This window comes from Plodia interpunctella, chromosome 16 (genome assembly GCF_027563975.2).
Source record: "Plodia interpunctella isolate USDA-ARS_2022_Savannah chromosome 16, ilPloInte3.2, whole genome shotgun sequence".
Lineage (NCBI taxonomy): Eukaryota > Metazoa > Arthropoda > Insecta > Lepidoptera > Pyralidae > Plodia > Plodia interpunctella.
Genome location: NC_071309.1, coordinates 732,514 through 758,379, shown reverse-complemented (window position 1 = coordinate 758,379; position 25,866 = coordinate 732,514). Strand labels below are relative to the sequence as shown.

Here is a 25,866-nt window from a genome sequence, read left to right as displayed (position 1 = left end):
CCATGCATGTACCTGTGCAACGCCACTGACAACATGGCCTCCTATCTACTCAAATACATGGCAATAACGAAAACTGACCATACCCACGTCATAAAATTTTGTACCGGGGTACTAGTTTTCTTAGGTATTTATCTTTTATTGTGATATGACCTGTATGTATATCTAACAAGATATTCGTTGGTTGCATTTTATTCTCACAACAATGGAGGAAACAAACAACAGGCGACCGATATACCTATCAAATGGAAAGTACGACGAACAAACTAAATAATTTAACTAAAATGCTCACATCTTCCTGAATCTCCATCTCCAAGGTTGTGGTGTTCCCCTGCTCTGCCAACATCTTTAGTCCGGGCGTGGCTTCAGAGTTGTATTTGAACAGGTTAAAGTTCTGGTTGTGGGAGGCCCCCACCACGTCGCTGAACCGCGCCAGGTGCACTGACTCCGGGAACATCAGGGGGTGCGTGTTGGGCGACCACATGCCCATGAACAACATCTAAAAGCATGTTCTTCATAGCAATGTTGATCGTGTATGGAAAGTCGAGTGATGTTTGCCAACTCCCAACCGATATTGATAGTGGTTCAGTTTCTAAGAGAATATCCTTCAAGACCATGTAGTCTTGTCAGTTTACAAGAACAAAAATTATCGTGATGATTCTGAGGGAGTTATCAGGGGATATAATTATAAGGCCGAAAATATACCTAAACTATACCTTCAGTTTATATTCTGTAGAGATTTCTCTCTTTCTCGCTTACTCTATACTGTAGGTATATCTGCCGATTTGAGCGCAGTTCGTTCGGGTATTCCATATTTCTAAATATCTCTGCTTTATTATCCTTTTGTTAGTTTATTTTTATTCACGACTATATTCAGTATAATGACGTCCGATTCCCAGCAAATATTTGTACTGGCTTTTCACAGATATAAGCCTGTTTTTTTGTGTACTCTGCTCGTTTCTGTGTTTGTGTCCATAAAGGCTTATGTACAAGCTTAGTGTGGGCTGTTTTTTACCTGATACCTGGCCTCCTCGCAGGCCTGGCAGTTGTTGTTCTCGTGCGGCTGCATGTCCTCGGCCTTGCGCTCGTTCTCGCAGACCTTCCTGGACAGCGGGCCCTCATGGCTGTACCACACGTCCACCATCACCGCCACCACCGCGTAGATTGTCACGCATTTGTTGCCTTTTGCTGGCGCTACCCATAGTGCCTGGAAAACCTCATTGCTTGTTTGTATTGTAATGTCTCTCTCTCTCATTTGAGAGTTTTCTTGATGACTTCCTCAGCCCTAAACCTGTCGGAGCCCAGGCTCCGCTTTCCTACCTTTTCTCCTCTTTTACATACTTAGTTGTAGTATGTACGTATCCCTTAGGCTGTTGGCGTTTCTTTAGCCTGAAATCCTGAATTTTTGACGGACGGATTGCACAACCTGCTTTTGATCTGTTTCAGTTGGTCGGATTAGTTGGTCGCAGTGGAAATTTTGCTAAATTCCTATGCTAGGTTATAGTTAACTATGTTTTAAATTTAATTCCGTACCTTAACAGCACTCTTAGGTCGTATATCGGCTTCTATAAGTGTGTTGTTGCAATTCTTCTGGACCACAATGTCCTCCCCCGCGGGGTACAACTGGCCAGGTAGTAGGGACTTGGGCCTGCGTTGGTTCCTGGGGTTCTCCTCTTTGTCACCAAGTAATGATATCGTGAATGCTATGAACGTATCGCCTTTGTTGCGCGATTGGAGCAATACTGAAAAGAATGAGGTTGTCTATTGGTTTTGGATTTGCTATCATAAGAATTTTATCTATTTTTGGAGTGAGGACAAATTCCGATTCTAAACAAAATTCATTTCATCGTTTTTTTTTTTCGAAGGTTGTGGTTACAATTAACAATTTTCTTATCTCCGACAGGATAATTTCGGAATAATCATTATAAGGACAACAAAACAAACTCAATTTCATAATGTTTTGTGTTATTCATAATCTGGGTTTGATGTTGTTTTTGGTAAAGCCACTGCATCCCATGGACACCTTAACCGGATAAGAGTTATTGTCTTGCGGAATGTTTACCTTCGTGCTGTTGGTTGGGTATGTATTTGTCTCCTAAAGTGTTGACAGTGATGAGGAATCTGTTGTCTGGAGGCAGCGCTGGCGTCCTCCACCGACTCGGGCCGCAGGCTTCCTCGTCACACCGACTCGACTTCAGCAGCGACAGGCAGAACAGACCAATACCTAGACCGAATTATGGTAACGTTGTGCTTATTTGACGACCATTTTTTTAGAAATCTATGACTCATCTCTCTCATCGAAAAGTTTTTTCTGTTATTTCTTCAACTGTTAAGAATATGAATACTAGGTCCAGTTTTCTTTATTTTCTCATCACCACCATCACTCTCATCGCATCGTGGCCGCATCTTACTTATCGTACCAGCTCGTTTTGGCCGATTGTGAGTGATATGGTTAAGTGCTACAGTTTGCACGAACTAATTAGAGCCCGTACCCATTGCTCTGTCGATGGATCGACGCAAGAGTTTCGACGCATTGCAATGCACGTCAATGTCAAAACCTATAGAAAACACCGGAGCACGACGAAGCTATTACAATACTGAGTAATGGGAAAACGCTCTTACACAAAATAATAGTTTAGAACAAAATGTTGCAACATCACACATGACGACCTCAGTGGCGCAGTGGGAAAGTGCTTGCCTCTGAACTGAGAGGTCCCGGGTTCGATCCCCGGTCGGGTCATGATGGAAAATGATTTTTTTCCGATTGGCCCGGCTCTTGGATGTATCTATATATGTATTTGTTATAAAATATAGTAACGTTGAGTTAGCATCCCATAACACAAGTCTCGAACTTACTTTGGGGCTAGCTCAATCTGTATGGTGTCCTAACATATATTTTTTAAAAATCACGGACAGGTGAAACAAAATTATTCTTCAATTAATCACGATTAGGTATATTTTTTCCATGGATGTCGAAACCGCGACTTACAAAGGCACTTCGACGTGGGGTAGCCTTCTGTGATATTAATTGGGTACTTAGTATTTACAAAAAATAAACTATACTGCGTAGATATAAGAAAGAGAAGTATACTTACCAAAAAGCTGATTAGAAAACATGTCACGAAATTCACCGAAAATTAATAAAAATACAGAAGTCAAAGTGTCCAGCTGTCGGCACACACTGGGACGTTTACCAATTATATGGGGACAAAGTGACGCGGTTCAAATTGCATCTCATTAGGCCAATTTGGTTTGTTAACTTTATACGTTGTTGTAACAATATTCCATGTATAGCTTTAACCTACTGCTGAACCTGGAGGTCATGCTTTTCAGTTATTTAAAAACAGGCAAATAAAAATATTCTAACAGATTTGTCTCGCTTCATCTGCCTACACCAAGCACGCTCGCCGGTTATGGATAATCATAATAGATCCGCAATTTCAAATTCATCGATCATCCAGGTTCCCCTTGTTTCCCTGGCCAACCTTTCCTAAACCATCTGCTTTTCTAATAACTATACTTTTCCTTAGTGTATTCCATCCATACCCAAAGCATCTTTACTCATAGGTATTCTGTTTTAGGCTCTCATCATGTCGAGTGCGTTGTTGCTGACACTGGTATCAGATTTTATTCAAGTTGCCAGTAAAGTCATCTGACACGACTTTTACGACTACTTACCGTGGCAGGTAGTCGCATGCACACTAGGGAACTAAACTGTCAACCAGTGTGCAGGTTTCCTCATAATGTTTTCCTTCACCGGAAGCAAGTGGTGGTCTATGAAAACTATGTATGTATATGAATCAGATTGGTATACAAACTCATATGGCACGAGTTGGATACGAACCTTACGACCTTACGATCCACAGGCGGGCGTCTTAACCATTACACCACCACCGTTTCAACATACATATATACATTTCAACATACATATATACATTTCAACATATACATTTTAGGCACTAACCTAAGTATTTAGGCTGGATTAGTGAGACAAAATATATTTTTAATTAAACTAGTTGTTTTAATTATGATTTCTTAATTGTTGTAAAATAATTATAAAAAATATATTGTTTACATACCTAATTGCTTAAAACAAAATAAACCTTTGCTTAAAAATAATATAAAATACAATAATACTTTGTTGCACAAATTAGTTACATAGTATACATAAGTAGACAATACACATAGCAAAACATTAATGTACTTAGATAAATTGTGCAAATGACGGCCTTATCGCTGTTAGCATTTCTTCCTGGCAACCTAATATAACTTTGGAGTAATTCATTGCGTTGAGTTGAGAGCTCAGTGCCTCACCGTGAGGTCCCTCTTCTTAGACCAGGTGTTCCCTGGGACTATGCGTGTCATCACCTGGCGACCAACTGCAACAGCAAACAAAACATCGGTTAAACCCCATATCTCATGTAAGAATTTACCGTCAACTAACATTATGCGGACCACGCACACTATTACTGCACGAACATTGCCTAGTTTGTATGAAAGTTTTTATTTACCGCATCAAAGTTAGATCGATACAATTGATATCTTAATCTGTATTATTTCTGCTGGATAAATAAAATTTAACAAGTTAGCCCATGAATCATCGCATAGCATCGTCATATGTTCCGAACGACGATGAACTTTTGGTTGCCTCTCAATCTCAACCTAAGCCTAACCTAAATAATTTTTCTGTTAATTTCGCTTTTGGTGCAATAAAGAGTATTGTATTGTAAGTTCTCGGTTTCGATTTTTTCACGTAATGATGGAAAATTATCCTTTTTGGACTGGTTTATATCTTGGTTTGGATATTAATAAAGTTATCCATGGTACCCCAAGGTGATCTACGACCGAAGCCTGGTAACTAAAAGCATTTGATATTGAGTATATGTATGACCACCTATAAAAGACTTGTCATCTCTTATATGATATGTCTTAAATCCATATTTGTTTATAATTGGCACAGTCAATTAGTATGTCAGGACTTCAGAAGTCAGTTGATTGAATTCTGACAACCCATACAGATAATAGATATTGGTCTACTTTTGATCCGCCGAGTATACATACTAATAAATCGAAAGTCTTGCCTGTAGGCATCTGTTCCTCTTTGGGCTTCTCGTCACAGGTGTCCTCGCACTCCTCCTGTTCAAAGTCAGGGTTCTCGTCTTTGCACTTTTGAGGAACTTCCTTTCTTGGAGTTCGCCAACTCTATAAAAAATGTTAGAAATGAAATATATGATCGAATGAAAGTGACTCTAAATCCATCTAAAATATTTGATAAACAATTAGATTTTCTTATGGCTGAGGATAGTGGACCTAACGAATGAAACACAACGACTTTCTTGGCACTATTAATGGAATGGTTCGCCATTGCCTTGTCCATTTCACACACAAGTTTATAATCAACCAGTATGCATGTTTCCTCACTATGTTTTCCTTCACCGGATTCAAGTGGGGGTCGATGAAAACTACTACACATGAGTCAGATTGTATAAGTCTGTGGTTTCGCATACAAACCAATGGAAATATTAATTTTGATAATAAAGACTCACATCTCCAACATTGTACTTCTCAACTGGTACTCCGTCAACGAGGTGGTACCTCTCCTTCCAGCGGTACCCCCTCACCACCCCGTTCACACACCTCCCGTTGCACTCGCTCCAATCCTGCCACTTAGTCATCGGGCAGTCTTTCGAAACCTCTGGGTCCTCCACTATTGGCTGTTCACTGAATTTTGTATCAATAAGTAAGTAGGTAAGTCCTCTGGATGACCCAAAAGTATTATATTACACATATAGGTCAGGACATATATTAGACATATAGGTAACGTGGGATAAAACACACAACTGCAAGTTTTTAACCCCCAAGGAATGTAATTTTAACACGTGTCTGTGTATGTCTGTCCGTGGCATCATAGCAGTCAAACGGCTGAACCGATTTCGATCTAGGTTTTTTGTTTGAAAGACAATTTAATCGAGAGTGTAGCGAAGAGCCATGTTTGGAAAATGTGCGTTCAGCCGTTTGGAAACCATCAACTCTTTTCTAGCTGATGAGAGAATGCCAGCAACTTCAGAGGGAGGATTTCTGAAATGTTTAATGTAGTTTTTATTTCTGATGTACCTACCTTAGTATGTACGTAGTTATTCTAATGTAAAAAGTAGCTACGGCCCGTGGCTGTCAATTCCGGGATAAAATTATCCTATGTGTTAGGTTAACTTCTACTTGTGCCCCGCCTTGAAATCCGGCCAGACAATTTTCGTAAAAATTAACAAATGTGTATTCATTCATACATTCTCTCTCACAAACTTTTACATTTAGGTATATTGATAGGATATTAAAGAAGATCAAGAGGCAAGCCTCACCCCTCGACGTGGTCGCCATTTTGATACCTGGAGGGTTCCTCGGGCTCTGCTGCTGTCTCCTCTTTGCCACTTTCTTCTGTAGATGTATCACCCTCTTCTGTAAATAATATAGACTTTTATTACGGGTCGAAGTGTGGGATTAAAGTAAACACCGAGTACGGGAACACACTTTAATCCGGTAGCCACACATAAGTATAGAATTTTGCAAAGACACCTCGCTCGCTAACAGAGCGTGCGTCGGCGATACAGCGGGAACACGCCCGCGCCGATTCGCGTTCATTTACGGACTAGTTTTCCACTGAGCCGCGGCGCGAGCGCTGTGAGCATCGAGGTGAGGAAGCGGGGGCCAAAGGGTGTTGAGGATGGTGAGAGCCCATAATTTTGCTCGCTATACTTTAATAATTAAATATCTTAAAGTTGGTCAGCGTGTTTGTCTCTCTCTCTAATCCGAAAGATTTCCCAGTTCATTCCTCAGCTCGATTCCCGATTTCCTACTTATTCTTCACTCCACTTCGCACGGTCTTCGTCATCCCAAGTTGTGAGACCTTAGAAGCATACCTATCGTGGTTACCATTCGTCAGCATTTGTTTGTTTCAACGTGCTAATCTCCTGTGGAGTACCTGTGGAGCTCTCGCACTCATCGTGGTAGGTCCTAATGAGTCGCAGCCGCAGTTTGCCGAACGGGTGTAAGTCCTTGATGTCGATCTGATAGAAGGGGGAGTTTCTGTCGTAAGAGTTCATGTCCACGCGCGACACGGCGCCTTGCGGAAACGTTAGGCTCTTTGGAGACTGAAAGATAAATGGAATTAAACATCCTGAATATTTTCAATCATATCCATAACTTTTTTGGTACCCACTAGGTGCAATCGAACTCCCATTACATCCGTTGTCTGTTTTCCATAGTACTATCTCTGGAACCACAGACCAAATGCTTAGGTACTCCTGTAATCCCGTTTAACCACAATTTGTCTTCCACGTATATAGTCAGAGAACAAGCGTTTGGCGTTTAGAATGTGAAAATATACTGTACATAGGTAAGTACATGTCTAGTCACAGTTATAGTGATTTACAAACTCAAAATAATTTCTCAGATTATGTAACATTGCCGACCTCATAAGACACGCCGTTGTCAGTCCCAGCGTCCCAAGGGAACAAATACAATTCCCGATCTTTAAGCCACGTGCTGTCTTCCTGACAGAGGTCGAACCTGGTCACTCCCAGGAACCAATCAGGCGAAGGCACGATGCCCACAGCCACGGTGACGAGATGGTGATTCTTGTCAGTGCGGAAGATAGCGTGCGTCGGGTTATTCATTTTAGGATAGGAAAGACCTTTTGATTTTATCAATGTGCGCACATCGTCGCCAATCTGAAATTTGAGTAAACCTTTTTCTTTGTTCAATGGAATAAAAGCAAAGGCTACAAAACTAAGATTTATTTACTTGGTAGACCAAATACGAATCCACACCGGTCGCTACCACATTTTTTGTATTCATTTTTTTTAACTTATAAACTACACCTTACGTATTACAAGAGAAATCTTCATTGATTCAGAAGCATATATCGAAGTCAGCCACGCCAAAGTCATTCAATAGTTTGAATTGTTACTTTTCTTCCTCAGATAGGTTTTAAAGTTACCTTCTCCACGATCTCCCCTTCCAGTTTACTAGAGTTGGCGTGCTCGACCAAATCCCGAAAGCCCTCGCTGACCAGACTACCAGGGGCCCACAAGATGTACTGAGTCCCATGTGAAGCCCCCACCAGATCGCTGTACTGAGGAGTCCAGTCGTTCTCGGGATATTGCTGTGGGTGCGTGTTTCTGGACCACATTCCCGTGAATTCCACCTGTGAATTCGTTGATGATTTAGATTAAGTTCTTTATCTCGCTTATTCCGTCTCTTCGTTATATAATAGGCATTAAAGTCTTTAAAGTTATCTGGCCACCATGTTTAAATTACCACATGTTGAATTAGAGTTTACCTCATACTTAGCTTCACCGCAAACTTCACAGTTTTCATTGATCTGCGGGGCTGCATCATCCGGCTGTCGTAAATCCTCACACAGTCTCCGAGACAGTGGAGCTCCGTCTATGTACCATGTGTCTTCATTCTCAGCCACCATGGCGCGGAGAGTCACGCAGCCACTTCCTGCTGGGGGCGATGCCCAACGGATCTAAAGAAATTCAAAGAAGCGAAATAATTCTTAAATTCTAAATAGGTTAGATAACCGTAGCAGACCACAAAACTCAGTCGGCCGGCACTAGGAATATGCTCAATAACATCTTTATGTTTTAGATCATTAGGACTAAAAGTCCCTAGCACCTATTGACAAGTGTAGGACATATAACCATAGCTATACTAAGTCGTTTAACCCGCAGGGTGAAGCTCGGTGCACCGCTTCCAAGTGGCTTCCAATGACGCGAGATGGAAGTCTATGGAGGACATTTACACCCTTCGAAAACTTTATTCTGCAATCAAGTTTCTGGGTACTTTCTGCGTGGGAAGGCTTCTTAGGACTGCATTAATATTGTCACGAAATAGCACTACCTCGACTAATGATTTGGGCAAATTGGAGGCTTGTTCGACGGAGCCCAGGCAGCGGTCAGTGAATTTGGCCGACATGGGATCTGCGGGGGACAGGACGCCAGGGAATTGCGCGACGCTCCGCCTGGGACTGCGAGGGTCCGGCTTCAGGTCTCCTTCAGCCGATATCATGAAGCCGATGAACTGGGACTCCCCGTCTTTCTCCGTTATTTGAACTGAAAAATCAGAGCAGTTACATGCTAACATGCTATACCTACCTAGTTACTTCTTACTAATTTCATAATTGTGAAAGTTTGGATTTCTCTACGAGTTACGATGGAATTTGGTTCATTTGTTTAATTATGACTTGGAATCGCGAAAAGTGCCTACTTTAATCCCATATTTCCTAACCAAGTCGCGCGTAGCGCAGCGGATTCTTGAAAATTCAATTTCTAATTGAAATTTTGGTATAAATTTCGACTTACCAGTGTACGATTGATTCGGTACATATGTATTGTCTGTTCCCACAACTTGTAGTTTGAATCTCCCATCGGGAGCTGAAGCCACAGAAGTGGTCCCGAAAGGTTTTCTGTCACAGCGAAATCCTCTAGTATAATTTACAAATAAAACTATCCAAAATAATAATTTCAACAATCTTTGTTGCATTTTCAAAACAGAAGTTTGATGCTGTTGCGTCATGATTTTTCGTTCGAGACTTACATCGAAATGAAACCATCTATTTGTTGGCCTGAGGACATTAATACGGGGTGTATCGTTTATCTCTCTAGTTTATCCCAGATCAGATGACCACTTAGGACAATTGATCGTCCTATTTCAGATGGAATGTAATGTATCTACAAGTGTACAACTACATACTTATAGTTAGTGCAAAATTTCACAATTAGGTACTTGGTATGTTGAAATTATTTATTCATAAGTCTGCCGTAAACCGACGGAAGGTACTTAATATTATTATGTGTTATAGAAATGTATTATATATGTAAATATAGAATGTATTATAATAGTGTAATAAATGTATTAAATATGTATTATAGAAAACATCACAAATAAATAGCCCTAGAGTCCCCGAATCAAAGAAATAAACGACAAATACGTGGTTTCGTCATTTTATTTAGTTCTGTCTATTATGTGCATGACCAAACAAAAAAATATCAAATTTTATTTCAATATTCTTTTTTCAATATTAAATCAGATGAAATGAAAACATTGAACATGAAAGCATCGTAAGAACAAATTTATACAAAACGAATCTTCTCGTCGATTTTAAATTGAATTTATTTTAATTATAAAGTACACATATCTACCTATATTTTACTCTGATTTTACTTAAATGTTATAAATTTGATTCTGTTATTTGTTTTGTGAAACCCAAAGAAACCAGCTGAATAGGGCTCCAGCTGAATATTACGAAAAGCTCAGCGCAGATGGCGCTACTGGTACAACTAAGGTACACAAACATTGCATCAACTGTGGTCATAAACTGATATAAACTTGATTTTGACTGAAGATCTTATCTGTATGAAGTCCATATTTTAATAAGTCTTCACGTGTGTGAAGTGTTCCGAGCTTCGTTTCGACCGTTTACTGGCTCGCAAATTTTACAACGTGCCATAGTTTTCGAAGTTTTTTTTATGTTACGGAAATCGATTTTTCCCAATATTTCGGCACCCGAATATGCAACAGTGTTGTATATTTTCACAAACTAATACTTACATAATGAAAGGATTAATAAAGTACTCTAAAATAAACGTTTTAATCGACATAGCAAAAGGCGGCAAAGCTTTTGTGTACCTAACATACAGTGCTGTACTCTGGCAGGATAAATGTGCAATAATACTCCCTATTCTCGGCATTACACAAAAACATTATTTCAATCAACTGTCAGTGTGACAAGGGACTGAAGTCAGATCTGACAGTCATGTTCATGTCATTTCATTATCATTCTGCATCTGCAGTGCTTTTGGAGTTGTACCTATCTATTGATAAATGGCTAGCTAAATGTAATATTTTTATCAATATTATCCAGTTTTCTTTATTAATACACGAGATTTAATTAGTTTCTGTGATTTAGGATGATTATGTTACAGTGATCCGAACAGTTCACTCGATATTGTATTCGCTACCTTTTATAGCGCTTCGCAAATTTTGAGGCGTGGTAGTTACAGAAATTTGTGATTGTTTACTATCAATGGTTTTTTAAATGTCTGCAGAACCTATCAAGATGCCGTCAGCGACGAGAGAGAAGGATTCCACTATCCTAAAAATTGCAGTGGAAATGCTCAATGCGCCAGAAAAGGTGGCACAGTTGATTGAATTCGACCAAACTCAGCCTTTATCCAGTATCATACAGTTACTCTGCAATGCGTGGGGTCTTCCAGACCCTGAAAATTATGCTTTACAGTTTTCAGAGACAAATAACCAGAACTATATCACAGAGAAAAATCGCAATGAGATAAAAAATGGTCTTGTTTTAAGATTAGAACAGTCTCCTGCTAAAACTGTGCAGGATATTTTAGCAAAGATAAAAAATGGTAATGAGGTCGAACAAGGAGCAGCTTTGGCTAAACTGGCAACACTGAGTAGTGATCTCACCTTTGCACTTGAATTTATCAATAAAAAAGGTTTGTCACTCATTATCAACACCATTGAAACAGGTAGATTTAAAGGGAATGCCCTCAAAGATGCTTTGGTTACATTTGTGGAACTCATGGACCATGGAATTATATCGTGGGATATTCTTGAGAATCCTTTCATCAATAGAGTTGCAAGTTTCATTAACAACCAAGCGACCCCACAGGATCCCAAGGTGATTCAAGCTTGTCTCTCGATACTGGAAAACATTGTGCTCAACAGTTCTGGTAAAAAATCACATGTTGAAAAAGAAATAACAATTCCCAGTCTGGTGTCCCATTTGCAGAATCCCTATCAAGATAGTGTCATCCAACAGAATGCAATAGCTCTCATTAATGCAATATTTTCAAAAGCTGACACAATTAAAAAGAAAACAATAGCGGCAACATTATCCTCAAAACAAGTGCGTAATGTAATTTTTGAGAATCTTATTGGTCCTGGGGACTTCTCAAAGACTTCTACCAAAGATACCATGGGCACTGAACTATCTCACCAACTGTATATTCTACAAACACTAATGCTTGGACTGCTGGAGCCGAAAATGCGACAGCGAGCTGACTACCATGAACAGGAGTCACAAGACAAAATCAAGGAATTGAGAAAAGTCGCTTTTGAAAATGATGCCCACTTCAATATAGAGGCAGCTACAAGAAGACAACCGGGCAGTCTCTCAAAGGATCCTAAGAAACTTGGCTTTAAATGTGAAATTGATCCAATAAAAGATTTTAACGAAGTCCCACCAGGAGTCTTAGCATTAGATTGTATGTTATATTTTGCTAGAAATTATACAGAAGACTACACAAAAATTGTCCTAGAAAATAGTTGCAGGGCTGATGAGCATGAATGTCCATTTGGAAAGACAAGTGTGGAATTGGTGAAACTTCTATGTGACATTCTGCACATTGGGGAGCACCCCAGTGAACAGGGCCAAACTTATCACCCCTTATTTTTCACCCATGACCATCCTTTTGAGGAATTATTCTGCATTTGCATTGTCCTACTGAATAAAACATGGAAAGAGATGAAAGCTACTACAGAGGACTTTGTCAAGGTCTCCAGTGTAGTTAAGGAACAGATAAGCAGGGCATTATCAGAATCCCCAAAGAGTTTTGACAAGTTTCGTCAAAAGATCAACCAGTTGACTTACCCGGATATCAGACAAATCTGGCAACAGGAGCGCACAAATAGAGAAGTGTGGGAGTCTCATGCAAGACCAATAGTAGAGCTGAAAGAGAAAATAACACCAGAAATTATTGAGTTGATAGAGCAACAGAGGCTAGGGGTTCTAGTGGGAGGGACGAGGTTTAAGAAATACTCTACAACACGGCCACAGAGAACTAAAGACAAGTTCTGGTTTGTGCGTTTATCACCTAATCACAAAGTATTGCATTATGGAGACTGTGATGAAAAAAGCACTCCGAGCTTGGAAGAACTGGGCAACAAGCTTCCAGTGGCTGAGATTAAATGTGTAGTTGTTGGCAAAGACTGTCCCCACATGAGAGACTTGAAAGGCAGAAAAATAACCCCAAGTTTAGCTTTCTCTTTGATTCTGAAGTCTTCTGAGTTGACTTCACTAGACTTTGTGGCACCTGATGAGCAGATCTTTGACTACTGGACTGACGGCGTCAATGCTTTATTAAAAGAAAAAATGTTGAGCAAGTCTTTTGAGTCGGACTTGAAAGCATTGTTGTCTATGGATATTAAGGTTAGGTTACTTGATGCAGAAGGCATTGACATTCCACAGGACCCTCCGCATATTCCAGAGGAGCCTGATGACTACAATTTTTATTATGAAAACAATTAAGTTGTAATTTTTTTACTGAAACAGTACATACAATTTAAGATTATTTTTATTAGTTTTATCAATGTATTAAGACATTTTGATCAATTTTTTATGTTTTATTAAACTGTATACAATGTTTTAATATTATTATCAAAATGGTGGTACAGGATGTATTTCTTAATTTTATTTATAAGGAAATAATGACATGGCGCTGTAACCGAGATATTTTTTCAGTATTTTGTATAGATAATTTTAAAATAATTCAAATTAATAATAAATCAGGTTTTTTTTTTAAGAAAATGATTTATGTACAGTCAACAGCACATCAAGTTACCCTGCATGAACCTTTATGGCGCTGTAATAGCAGCGAGATTGCATTGAATTTTAGGTTGATGTGCTGTTGACTGTACTAATATCAACTAGCAGTCAGTTGTTAGTATCAGACGTGACTTCCGCCCCGTCGCGTTGGGACGACACTAGCATAATGATGAGATAACAACGTAATTTCTTTGGCAATTTACTATTGTTTAATTGGCTAGCAAAAACGTGTGAAGCTTTTGCTCAGAAGTGGGATGTAGATAGGGGAAAAACTAAAATACTTTGTAGGCAATTTGAGGATTTAGCCTGTCCGATATTGAATACTATGATGAGTTGTTAGATATATTTAGTTAGATTGTAAAGTATGTATCATATTATGTAGTCGGACTGATTGTATTTCCAATTTATTTTATCTTCTGAGGCCATTCACGAAACATATATTTTATATACCAAAGATCGTGTCTAAAGAACAAAATATATTTAAAAGGTATTTTATTTGTACAAATAAAAGATATGACTAAGTGAATAACTTTATTTCGTTTTTTTTTTCATATACTTAGTAACAACATATTTACATTCAAGATCACATACTATTTAAAATGTATTCCTGACTGGACGACCTGTCTCATACAATAGAAGTGATCGAAATATAATCAGTTTTTGAATACCACGAACGCAGCTCTGATTGCTCAATAGATATTTAGTGGAGTGTCTAGGACCGACGACGGTTGCAATCGGTGAGGTCTCCTCACACGCACCTTTCATAGGCTAATACTGAACATTTTCGACCCTACTTCGATAAAATTCCATAATTGCACCCTTCCTGTGTCCTTCATATTCGTGAACAAAGTTGGGGTACATAGTTGTGTTTACGCTCAATTCCTTCCCAGAGACAATGGGATGAAACTGGGCATACAACCCCATATCTGGTGGCGTAATTATATATATATAAATATATTAGGACAAATCACACAGATTGAGCTAGCTCCAAAGTTCTAGACTTGTGTTATGGGATACTAACTCAACGATACTATATTTTATAACATACATATATAGATAAACATCCAAGACCCGGGCCAATCAGAAAAAGATCATTTTCCATCATGACCCGACCGGGGCTCGAACCCGGGACGTCTCGGTTCAGAGGCAAGCACTTTACCACTACGCAACCGAAGTCGTCAGGTTTTTGAAAACTAATTAAATTTTGACCACTCTCTGTCAGCTCGGTCTGTTAGATATTTAAATATAATAAAACAAATATACATTACTACAACATTCTGGTAATGCTTTATAATACTAAAGTACACGTAAATAGTAAGAAATAAATGTTACATTCCATCGATCCACATTGTTTTAATAAATTATTTTTTCTTATTAATTTCTGGGGCTTACCATCATCACTTAACGCGATCCACTTTACGACCTAAACTGACCTGCATCGCAAATTCGTACCATCGACTTAATTTTTTGTTTAAATGCGATTCATTTTAGGTTCCTAAATTGAACTGAATAGCATTGGAATCATTCTGTAAAAGTTGATGGTAGGCCTGCTGTAGTAGGTATACTTTAAAACTGTTCTCCATTTTTGGTACGTAACTACTTCTTTATTTATGTCAAGTTTGTGGTTTGACTATATACACTAACACAATACTATTTTCACAAGGTTAGAAACTCAAACTAACATGAAAGAAATTCGTTTGTGAGATCACTCGTCTCTCTGAACTTTCAAAATAGTTACGCTTTTCAATTAATAAACTATTATAAAATAACATGGCCGATAGTGAGAGTGGAGCCAGGGCTCCAACGGTTTACGGTTGTAGAAGTAACCCGGAAGACGCCCCGATGAGAGAGTAGAACGAACGAACATTACATTATTCTGTATACTTTCAAGTAAGTTAAGCCTCTAAAATATAAGTCTTATAAGTACCTAATTTTGCATCAAATAGAAAACTAAATGGTCTGTGAGGAAAACACAGTCACAGTTAAATCATTCAAATTTTGAAGCGAATTCTTATTGTAAAAGAAAATACGCTCCTTTTTAACGAAAACCTATAAAAAAACGTTGATCTTTGAATTTGTAACAGTTTCCACTAAATCAATACTTTATTCACGATATAAGTTCCTACTGTATGTATGTTTTGATATATATTTTGAAGACGAGCAGTTACTTTGATTTTGAGTGATGGAATTAATTCCTAAATATACTACTTATTACCAATTCCAAAAAGAAAGCAGCAAAGTGATGACAAATTACACGTAAATAGTAAGAAATAAATGTTACATTCCATCGATCCACATTGTTTTAATAAATTATTTTTTCTTATTAATTTCTGGGGCTTACCATCATCACTTAACGCGATCCACTTTACGACCTAAACTGACCTGCATCGCAAATTCGTACCATCGACTTAATTTTTTGTATGAATGCGATTCGTTTTAGGTTCCTAAATTGAACTGAGTAGCATTGGAATCGTTATGTAAAAGTTGATGGTAGGCCTGCTGTAGTAGGTATACTTTAAAACTGTTCTCCATTTTTGGTACGTAACTACTTCTTTATTTATGTCAAGTTTGTGGTTTGACTATATACACTAACACAATACTATTTTCACAAGGTTAGAAACTCAAACTAACATGAAAGGAATTCGTTTGTGAGATCACTCGTCTCTCTGAACTTTCAAAATAGTTACGCTTTTCAATTAATAAACTATTATAAAATAACATGGCCGATAGTGAGAGTGGAGCCAGGGCTCCAACGGTTTACGGTTGTAGAAGTAACCCGGAAGACGCCCCGATGAGAGAGTAGAACGAACGAACATTACATTATTCTGTATTCTTAATACTTTCAAGTAAGTTAAGCCTCTAAAATATATGTCTTATAAGTACCTAATTTTGCATCAAATAGAAAACTAAATGGTCTGTGAGGAAAACACAGTCACAGTTAAATCATTCAAATTTTGAAGCGAATTCTTATTGTAAAAGAAAATACGCTTCTTTTTAACGAAAACCTATAAAAAAACGTTGATCTTTGAATTTGTAACAGTTTCCACTAAATCAATACTTTATTCACGATATAAGTTCCTACTGTATGTATGTTTTGATATATATTTTGAAGACGAGCAGTTACTTTTATTTTGAGTGATGGAATTAATTCCTAAATATACTACTTATTACCACTTCCAAAAAGAAAGCAGCGAAGTGATGACAAATTCCGTTGCATTTTATATATTGTGTAAATTGTATACTGTTTCTACAACTTGATGAAATAAAACCTATTATTAATTTTATTTAAATAATGGTGCAGACCTAATGTGTATACGTTACGTCCGCGTGTACGCATGCGTAATAATTCCGTTGTACACGTGCTGCATTAGGTATGTACCAACATAACCATTTCCAAAAAGAAAATAAATATACCCACACTTAATTAAACAGACATTTGAGCTCAGGACAATAATATATTTAAAAAACTTCAAAACAACTGTCAAGCCAGCATATATCCAAATTCGATTCCAGCAAAAAATACCTATCCATTTTTTTAATAATGAATTTAGGAAAGTCAAAAATATCACAATTACACATTAAAAATACACAATAGAAAATAGCAATACATACAATATCGATTATTACAAACGAAATGAAGCCAAACCTGTAATTTTTCAAATGTAGGACTAACTACACTAATTGAAATCACATGTTTTTAAATCGTACATTTAAAAAATGGCAGTCTTAGGCCCACTTCGACTCGATAAAATCCGTAGACAAAGAAAACTATAGACATCCGTCATCTTTCGTTTGGCTCATATAAGAGCGCGCATTAGAAATATACGAGAAGAAACGGGACAGCTAACCGAGATCTATCTGATCGTGTGCCAGGTTTTACGACGTCGGAATAAAAACATCGTCAGGAAACCTACCCACTGTTTGACTAGTGTATGCGACTACTTGCCACAATATTGTGTGTATATGTGATAAGTAGTAGTAAAAATGTCATGTCAGATGCTTTTAGGCGAATAAAATTTGACACCTTTAATTTGATTATGCCGGGAACACATCGCGCACCAGTTCGTCCAACTAGGCGCTTTCGGCATACGTTACTGGTTTTTCATTGTGTTAAATAAAAGCAAATATGAGTGCTTTTGCATTCACGTCGGCATCTGTCCGAGTTCGGCGATTGTTTTGAAAATAATAATGAGATGAAAAAATTCTGGAATCGAGCCGGAATCGAACCCATCTCCGGGACAGTGGCTCTTAACCACTGAGCTATCGAGACAATGCCAGTTATTAAATTATTTCATCTATTTCCGTCTCACACCGACGTACAGTATTTTCATCAGAGTAATAGGTACTCTTACCGGCGATAGTGTGGCATCAGTAATAACACACAAGATGAGAAACACGTTGCCTTAAGTTTTCTTTGTCTCAATAAAAATCACTGGGAAGTTCACCGAACTGTTCACTGGTCACTATCACCGATTCACTGCATCTTGGAAACTTCGAACTTCGTGTTGATCAATTCCTCGTCAGAGTCGAGCAAGGGCAGCGAGGAGACGGGGATGTGTTCCTCGACCCAGCGCAGGTCAGCGTCGGGCGCCGGCGCCGGCCGCGCGTCCGCGCTCGCGGCGCCGCGCATCTTGACGCCGTACGCGTCGTTTACGAACTGTTCCTCTTCATCTGCAACGATCAATAAATATCCTTTACTAACTATTGTGATTTAATAGTAAAATTTGTATTAAGTTCCATACAATCTTTCACTCCCCCTTTTGAAGGGGTTGAGGGTTAATTTTCAGAAAAATCTGTAACACATATTCATTAATTTGTTGTAAACAACTGTAATACGAATTTTCAAGTCCCTAACTTCAACAGTGTAGAACTTTCATATAAAAGTTTTTCACCCCTTTCGCCCCCTTCGAGGTGGAATTTCCAAGAATCCTCTCTCAGTGCTCACCTACACTCCCCAGGGAACCTACATACCAAATTTCAGCTTCCTACACCCACTAGTTTCGGCTTTAGATTGACTGTTAGTCAGTGAGTAACGGAAGAGTTTTATATATATTAATTGATTGATTGATGATGATACCATCGTCCTCAATGTTGTCGAGCAGTGGGGTGAAGGCGTAGCGCTGGTTGTTGTTGGTCGGCCGCCACAGCACCATGATGGCCGCCAGCACGGCACAGAACAACATGTGCCAATAGGCTTCGTCCATCCACACCTCCTTCCAATCCTTACAACGAATGAATAAATGATATGTTTATTCACATGAAACATAATACATAAATAATAAGACAAATCACACAAATTGTGCTAGCCCCAAAGTAAGTTCGAGACTTGTGTTATGGGATACTAACTCAACGATATTATATTTTGTAACAAATAAATATATAGATAAACATCCAATACCCGGGCCAATCAGAAAGAGATCATTTTCCATCATAACCCGACCGGGGATCGAACCCTCGAACCTCTCGGTGCAAGAAATTTACCACTGCGCCACCGAGGTCGTCGAAACACAGATGTTATGTATGGACCTAAAACCCCTTCCACACGACCCAATTTTATGGCCAATTTGATTAGATTGACAATCAAATTGGGTCGTGTGGAGGGAATATGAAATTCAAGGTCATTGGGTGGTCAGTATTGCCCGATTTGGCATTGCTCAGTCAAAAGTGGAAGGGGTTTGAAACCCCTTCCACACGATACAATCTGATTGCCCAAATCAAATACCTTTTAAATTTCATTAAAATTAGATCGAAAGTTATTGACACAACAACAAATATACATACATACAAAAAATGTGTTTTGCCACAAGTCAAATTGTAGACCTCGTTCGATTCGCTCGTTCGGTCAACAAACGTTGGTCATTTTTGACGTCTTACGAATTTTCGATGTCCTGACGCGAGTTTAACATTTTATACCATCACAAAAAGTGCAGAAGTTTTCACTTCAAAAAATAAAAATACAGGATTTATATATCAAAAAAGTTGTAAAGCATTTTTAAACTTACCGTGATGCAGTCGAGGACCCTGTAGGATTTGATGGAGTATAGCATGAACACCACGGACGAGATCACCGCGAACACCAGCGTGTTGGTGAAGTGCTTGTACAACGACAGTTTGATCGCGTTTCTGAAACGTATCATTTGTACTGTCAACCCGTTCTGTCTGTATTCGGAGCTGTGACGCCCCTGTGACGGTCGTCGTGGAAAAGTAATAGTAAAAGACGATTATATAAACAAATAACTACTATTAAATATTGAAGACTTGGCCTGCTTGCCAGAAGTCAAGCATGTGTCCCTTAGTCGCCTTGTACGACATATATTGGAGGATTTAGAGTAGTCCTATTCTTTTATTATGAAATTTATACTTTAATGTGTGTCACATCTGAAACTTGGGTAGTAGAGATATATATTTTTTAAATCAGATAGCAAATACAGTTTCACTTAAACGTGGCTATCATTAAGGCCTAATTACATTGAAAATGTTTGTGTGGAGACTGACCGGCGCAGCTGCAGAGTGCGCATGGTGTGCGCGAGCGACACGAAGACCCACCAGCAGATGGCGCTGTCGAGCAGCGACAGCGGCGCCTCCGACAGCAGCAGCGTGCGGTTGGAGCGCGCGCGATGCTGCAGTCGCAGCCACGCGCTGGCGCCGCTCAGCGCGAACCACAGCGCGCCCGCCGCCAGCACGCGCTGCAGCGCCGGGCCCAATCGCGGCCTAGGGGCGTTTCTTATTGTGTTTACGACCATTTCATACTATAATCTCGGTAATTCTTTAACAATAATTATGAAGAGTGTGTTTTCCAATTTCCAGCTTTTTTATTTTGAAATTTGTATTAAGTTTCACACAATCTTCCCGTACATACTCATTTTTGACAATAACAAGTTAAAAAGCATGATTCCAGATTTTTTTCATCTCATTTCTTAAGCCACATTTACACTCAGCGCTATTGGGGCGGGGGAGTGAGCACCCAGTGGGCAGCACAAGTATGTAAATTATAGGTCACTCGCGCTGTCACTGCTCGTGTCACAGCCGCTGCCCGGCGCACACAGAAAAAAAAACAATTACATTTTTAGAACTTTATTAAATTGAGCAGGTAATATGGAATTACTTATACTGATCAGACATAATGCTGTCGAACCAGCAACCTCGACGAGATCGACGTCAGCCATTTTTGCGAGTTGATAAATAAAGAGAGAGAGAGAGAATATGAAGGCTGAGTGTGAATGCTCACTCGCGTCGTTATTGCCGCAGAAGTATTTAGGGAAATATTTCCGGAAGCGTCAGGAGAAGTGGCAGTGGGCTGAGTGTAAATTGTGAGTTACTTGTAACAGTGGGATATGTTGATTAGTTAAGAGTACCTACTACTCTCTAATGAAAATATTGTACGTCGGCGTAAGACAAAAGAGATGAATTAATTCGGCCGAACCTGCATGTTCTCGATTGCTCAGTGGTCAAAAGCACTGTCCCGGACAGACAGGGGCGCGGGTTCAATTCACGCTCGATTCCAGAATTATTTCATGTCATTATTATTTTCATAAGTTAAAAAGCACGTGTGACATGTGTAACAAATCCATTTAGGCAACATACTAGTTTATTTGTTAGACAAATTAAAAAAAAAACCCTGTCTTTCAATATTCATTTCGCTACAACTTTTGAATGACTCAACCGATTTTGATCAAACATATCCGCATTATATATCTAATAATTAGCTATCAAATAAAAAAAAACCGCATTCAAATCTGTTCATTTGTACAGACAGACTACACTTAACGGTCAAACTATAACATCCCATTTTTTTTAATTAATCATCTACCATGCCAAAACACACTATACCATATCATGAGCCAGGAACGACATCATAAAACGTCGGGTGTACTTTTATTTATTCGGAAACTTACACATGTATTAACAAAAACAGAATTATATTTTTATTCTAATACAATCAAAAGTAAAATTGTATCTTGTAATGCTTTGAGTATTGCGGATGCCTAATGGCCAAGTGTACGAGCGTCGATGTGTTATAATGTTCACTCACTTGACGATGCCGAAGCCGAGCGAGACGATGATGACGAGCATTCGCGCGAGCGCTCGCTTGCCGATCGAGAGCCACTCCGCGAGCATGTATAGCGACAAGTTGAAATACCTGCACAAATACACACCAATTTTAACATTTCAATGCCATCTCCACACAGTCGCCGAACTCATATGTCGACGCGAATATACGAAGATTACGTAGTTAAAGGCGTTTTTATTTATCGCAATGAAAAACCAGCAATGTATACAGAATCCGCCAATGTTTGGAAAACTGTTCAATGACATCGTGGAGCCGGCATAAAGAGCGGTGTTATTTTTTAAACATCTAACGCTTCGCTAGATGCATTAAATCGGACGCGCTTTATTTTATCTATATAAATTAACGACCTCGGTAGCGCAGTGGTAAAGTGCTTGGCTCTGAACCGAGAAGTCCCGGGTTCGATCCCCGGTCGGATCATGATGGAAAATGATCTCTTTCTGATTGGCCCTGCTCTTGGATATTTATCTATCTATATATGTATATGTATCTATCTATATATGTATAAAATAAAATATAGTATCGTTCAGTTAGTATCCCATAACACAAGTCTCAAACTTACTTTGGGGCTAGCTCATTCTGTGTGGTTTGTACTAATATATTTATTTATTATTTATTTTTATCTTCCGTCCCTGTCACATGAAATGAACATATAGTCACCCGGTATTGTTGATGGAGCAGTAGACGCCGTAGAAGGTGGCGCTCTCCAGCATGCCCAGCAGCGCGACGCCGCCGATGCAGTACTGGATCCGCAGCAGGTCGCGCCACTGCAGCGCGCACACGGCCAGCCACAGCGCGCACAGCGCGGTGTACACGCCGCACATCACGCCGAAGAACTGCAATACAACTGTTTGTCTCAACTCCAGGGGCGGTGACAATCGTGAACATCGTCACCATCGTTGTTATTGTCATTTTTGTCACTATAAAAATAAATCTCAATTTATTTCTTTCACGACGCTAGGTGCAGCGATATATCGTGTCAATTTTCGTTGAACTCGTTCAGTTTATCATTGCATCCGGTGGACGACTTGGCAGTCTTTTGACATTCTGAATCCAGTCTGTCACTTTCGTGGCCATTGACATTATGGGGCATCCACCCAGTCCCATCGTCAAGCGATTTAATATTGAAGTGAGCTGTCAAATGTGAAGCAATGCAATAATCTCTGCCTCATCCCATTTCTGAATCGTAGCAGACTACCTTCGATTATCTGTCTCGTTACCGAAATAAATTGTGACAATTAAAAAAAATGTTTACACCGATTACAGATGATAATACGGCAAGCAAGATATATGATATACAAGATACACATTCCACGCCAGAAAACGTCCGCATTTGGATTTACATTTTAAATTAGTAACACTCGTTCATTTCGCTAGATGAAGCCCTATAAAAAAACTTTATTCTAGATAATGGCAAGGCATATGTAACGGTCGATTGACTCACCACAAGCAGCGGCCACATGGCAGCAGACAGGTACCCGTACGGAGACTCCAGCCGGACCTCAACTGAGACGTTGAATTTCTTGTCCCCAACCACTGTCACCTTGAACTCGTAGACCCCTTCCGTGTCCACGGTCAGTAGTGGCTGGTCGAAATTCTGCCACCAAGGAATGTACGTATATATTCTCTCTCTCTCTCTACCAAACTCTCTGCGTGTTTACGGTTACACAGAGTTGTGACGGCGGGCGCCGTCAGTGTTAAAAATAAACCTAAAACCTTTGAAGATCAGCCTTGGGAATGCAATATACTTGCTTTTGAGCTGCCAAGGCTGTGTCCTTTAGTCGGCTCGTACGACATCCACGAAAAGATATGGAGTGATCTTATTCTAAGACGGAACCACACGTCACGTCAACCAAACGGAAAAGTAGACGTTCCGGAGGTAAATAATAGGTCTTCATCAGGCATAGTTAATTGTCAAACAATTTATGAATTTAATGATCCATGGAAAAGACTAAAGTATAAAAAATAAACATAAAAGTGGCCCCTAGGCTCGAAGGCCGCATGGCTGTGAAAGTAGTCCAGACAACGCGTCATATACGTTAAACAAACTTACGTTAGCATACGAAACGTCTTCAGGTTTCTTGTCCAACAAAGTGCCAGATAACATGTTGTATGATATCCGACTGTGGCACGGGAATTTGTTACTGTACTCCGTCGAGTTAAGGTCTTTAATCGGCCGAGCGCTCGTCGCCGAACATTCGATTATTTCCTAGAAACAAACACATTTAATTTAACCAAATTTCTCTCATCAAGTTTGTTATATATAGTATTTTTAAATAATAAGTGGGTAACGCGGCAGGGTGCACTTAGTGATAAGATATATGCTAGAATGACGATTTTTATACAAACTTTCACCCCATTATAGTCATTAGGGGATTAAAAAAAAAAAGATCACTGTGAATAAGAGCAAAATTTTCGCAATGTTAAATCATCGAGAATGGCTGTGCATAAAGGCTTAGTTGTCCATACCTGATCGTAATAATGGAAGTAGTCGGGGGAGCACAGCGTAGGCGTCCATTCATAGTTCAATGAGACTGTCGCCTCGTCAACCCCGCAATGTACTGAAACAGGTTGCTGAGCTCCTTCAATTGTATACAACAATCCTAACTCAAATATTTATTCTGATCTCTCTCATCTGAGCATACTCCAGGACATCACTTCATATGGTAGTTGGCATTTTAAACATCTGATGTTTTTCAAATACATGTCCTATGGAATTACTGTTTTAACTTGACATTCCAAAAGAAAAGGTACTTTATCTTTTCCTTAAATATTATAAACTGACATTTTGTCTGTATACATATACATTCTTATACTAACATATTAGCACTTAATTTTACTTACACACTACATAAAGTTTTGACCCTTTGAATAGCGACTTTGCTAGTGCAAATGTGCAGGAGTTCTGAAATAAATGAGCTTGTTAAACAACACAACAACAGATAATATAGACTAGAATGTTGCAAAATTCTTAAAAACCCCAAACTTGCCAACTTCAATTTGCGTGTTGATAAATGAGTCCAGAAATGAAAACTCATCAATTTAAAAAAAGAACTGGTGTATTGTGTGTGTATGACAATATTATTAGCCCCAAGGCAAGATTCTGTAAAAATATTTATAATCTCTTAGCACTACAAAACAGGATTAACTTAAGATATTTCTTAAGAGATTTTCTTAACAATTGTTTTTTTTTTGTATTCTTATATCTGATTATAACAAATAATAACAAGGAAGTTTGCACAATAGTCTAAGTTATAATATTATGCAAGTATTGTAGTGCATGTGAGAATATTATGAACCAAATAAATAAACAAAAATATAATATGTGCTGTTCAGTGTGTAGAGAACAGATTAGATAAGCAAGTTATCTTCATGTAGCCTGATAACATTGATGTGATTCATAAGTTACTAAACTGACACATTGCATTGATCCTGAAGATATATGTTGAAAATTTATATGTATACGAAAACTTTGTCCACAGTAAAACATAGCCTATGTCACTTTTCTATTCAATAGACAAAAATAAAGCCATTGCCCATTTTGGGTGTGTTTGTTCATTCAAACATTTTCACATTTTATAATATTGTTACGGAAGTATGGATATTGGATGTTGTTCATAGCTTATTCCTGATATAGTATACGAGAATATCTATAGGAGAAACAGAGGTGGAATTCATGTGTCCTGGGGGCAATAACTGCAGAACCCAAGCGAAACCGTATAGTACACGAAAAAACTTCGAGAAAGCTTCAAATATTGTGGCAAGGCATGACTAACAGATCGCCTACCTATTCGTCGCATTGTAGTAGTACCTATTAAGCTACCTATGTATTTATTCTGTCTCCGCATGAAGAGACTGCCAAGGATCGCGAGTACTATGGCAAAAATATCTTGTGCATAAATAGTATGGACAAAAATGCTAAAACATCCTTACTTACCCCGCTAAGCGGTAAATCCCATTTACCAACATCAGAGAAACCTAAACACGCTTTGATGATTAAAATTAATATGAATATACTCCGAACCATTTTAATTTTTATTCGCAGGTCTCTTTTGATTAGAAACTAATTCAATTAAGCCAATTTATTATGGCTAAAAGATTATTTGATACAATTTCTCATTTTAGGTGTACTTATGTGTGTGAGTTGTATGAGCGGAGCAATAATGATTGA

General features: G+C 38.8%; 4 protein-coding genes across 5 annotated transcripts in view; 1 reads left to right on the top strand and 3 right to left on the bottom strand.

The window, feature by feature from the left end:
* Positions 1 to 3,219, bottom strand: part of LOC128676452 (spondin-2-like) — an 8,605-nt gene extending 5,386 nt beyond the window's left edge. The window contains exons 1-5 of the mRNA XM_053756576.2: positions 3,093 to 3,219; positions 2,060 to 2,221; positions 1,531 to 1,739; positions 1,013 to 1,204; positions 290 to 496 (exon numbers count right to left, since the gene is read on the bottom strand). Of these exons, the coding sequence (XP_053612551.1) occupies positions 290 to 496; positions 1,013 to 1,204; positions 1,531 to 1,739; positions 2,060 to 2,221; positions 3,093 to 3,114 (792 nt within the window). The 5' untranslated portion in view covers positions 3,115 to 3,219. The remainder of the gene's footprint in view (positions 1 to 289; positions 497 to 1,012; positions 1,205 to 1,530; positions 1,740 to 2,059; positions 2,222 to 3,092) is intronic.
* The window catches only part of Ced-12, a 24,928-nt gene extending 10,767 nt beyond the window's left edge, over positions 1 to 14,161 (top strand). Inside the window, exons 1-2 of one of the 2 annotated variants that reach the window (XM_053756551.2) lie at positions 10,675 to 10,895; positions 11,106 to 14,161. In XM_053756551.2, the coding sequence (XP_053612526.1) occupies positions 11,117 to 13,330 (2,214 nt within the window). In that variant the 5' untranslated portion in view covers positions 10,675 to 10,895; positions 11,106 to 11,116 and the 3' untranslated portion in view covers positions 13,331 to 14,161. Of the gene's footprint in view, positions 1 to 10,674; positions 10,896 to 11,105 lie in introns of those variants that run through there. The other variant, XM_053756550.2, reaches the window with a different exon arrangement.
* LOC135309866 (spondin-2-like) lies at positions 4,300 to 9,696 on the bottom strand. The gene is made up of 10 exons (XM_064436461.1): positions 9,360 to 9,696; positions 8,899 to 9,110; positions 8,333 to 8,524; positions 7,991 to 8,197; positions 7,464 to 7,721; positions 6,974 to 7,142; positions 6,354 to 6,450; positions 5,544 to 5,718; positions 5,079 to 5,199; positions 4,300 to 4,376 (listed from the first exon to the last, which is right to left on the bottom strand). The coding sequence occupies exons 1-10, from the start codon at positions 9,571 to 9,573 to the stop codon at positions 4,300 to 4,302; spliced, it is 1,722 nt and encodes a 573-aa protein (XP_064292531.1). The 5' UTR covers positions 9,574 to 9,696.
* On the bottom strand, positions 14,145 to 25,866 carry LOC128676453 (uncharacterized protein). The gene is made up of 11 exons (XM_053756577.2): positions 25,633 to 25,866; positions 24,540 to 24,600; positions 24,165 to 24,256; positions 23,749 to 23,904; positions 23,140 to 23,292; positions 22,356 to 22,531; positions 21,660 to 21,767; positions 20,123 to 20,338; positions 19,630 to 19,750; positions 18,705 to 18,849; positions 14,145 to 18,298 (listed from the first exon to the last, which is right to left on the bottom strand). The coding sequence occupies exons 1-11, from the start codon at positions 25,720 to 25,722 to the stop codon at positions 18,102 to 18,104; spliced, it is 1,515 nt and encodes a 504-aa protein (XP_053612552.1). The 5' UTR covers positions 25,723 to 25,866; the 3' UTR covers positions 14,145 to 18,101.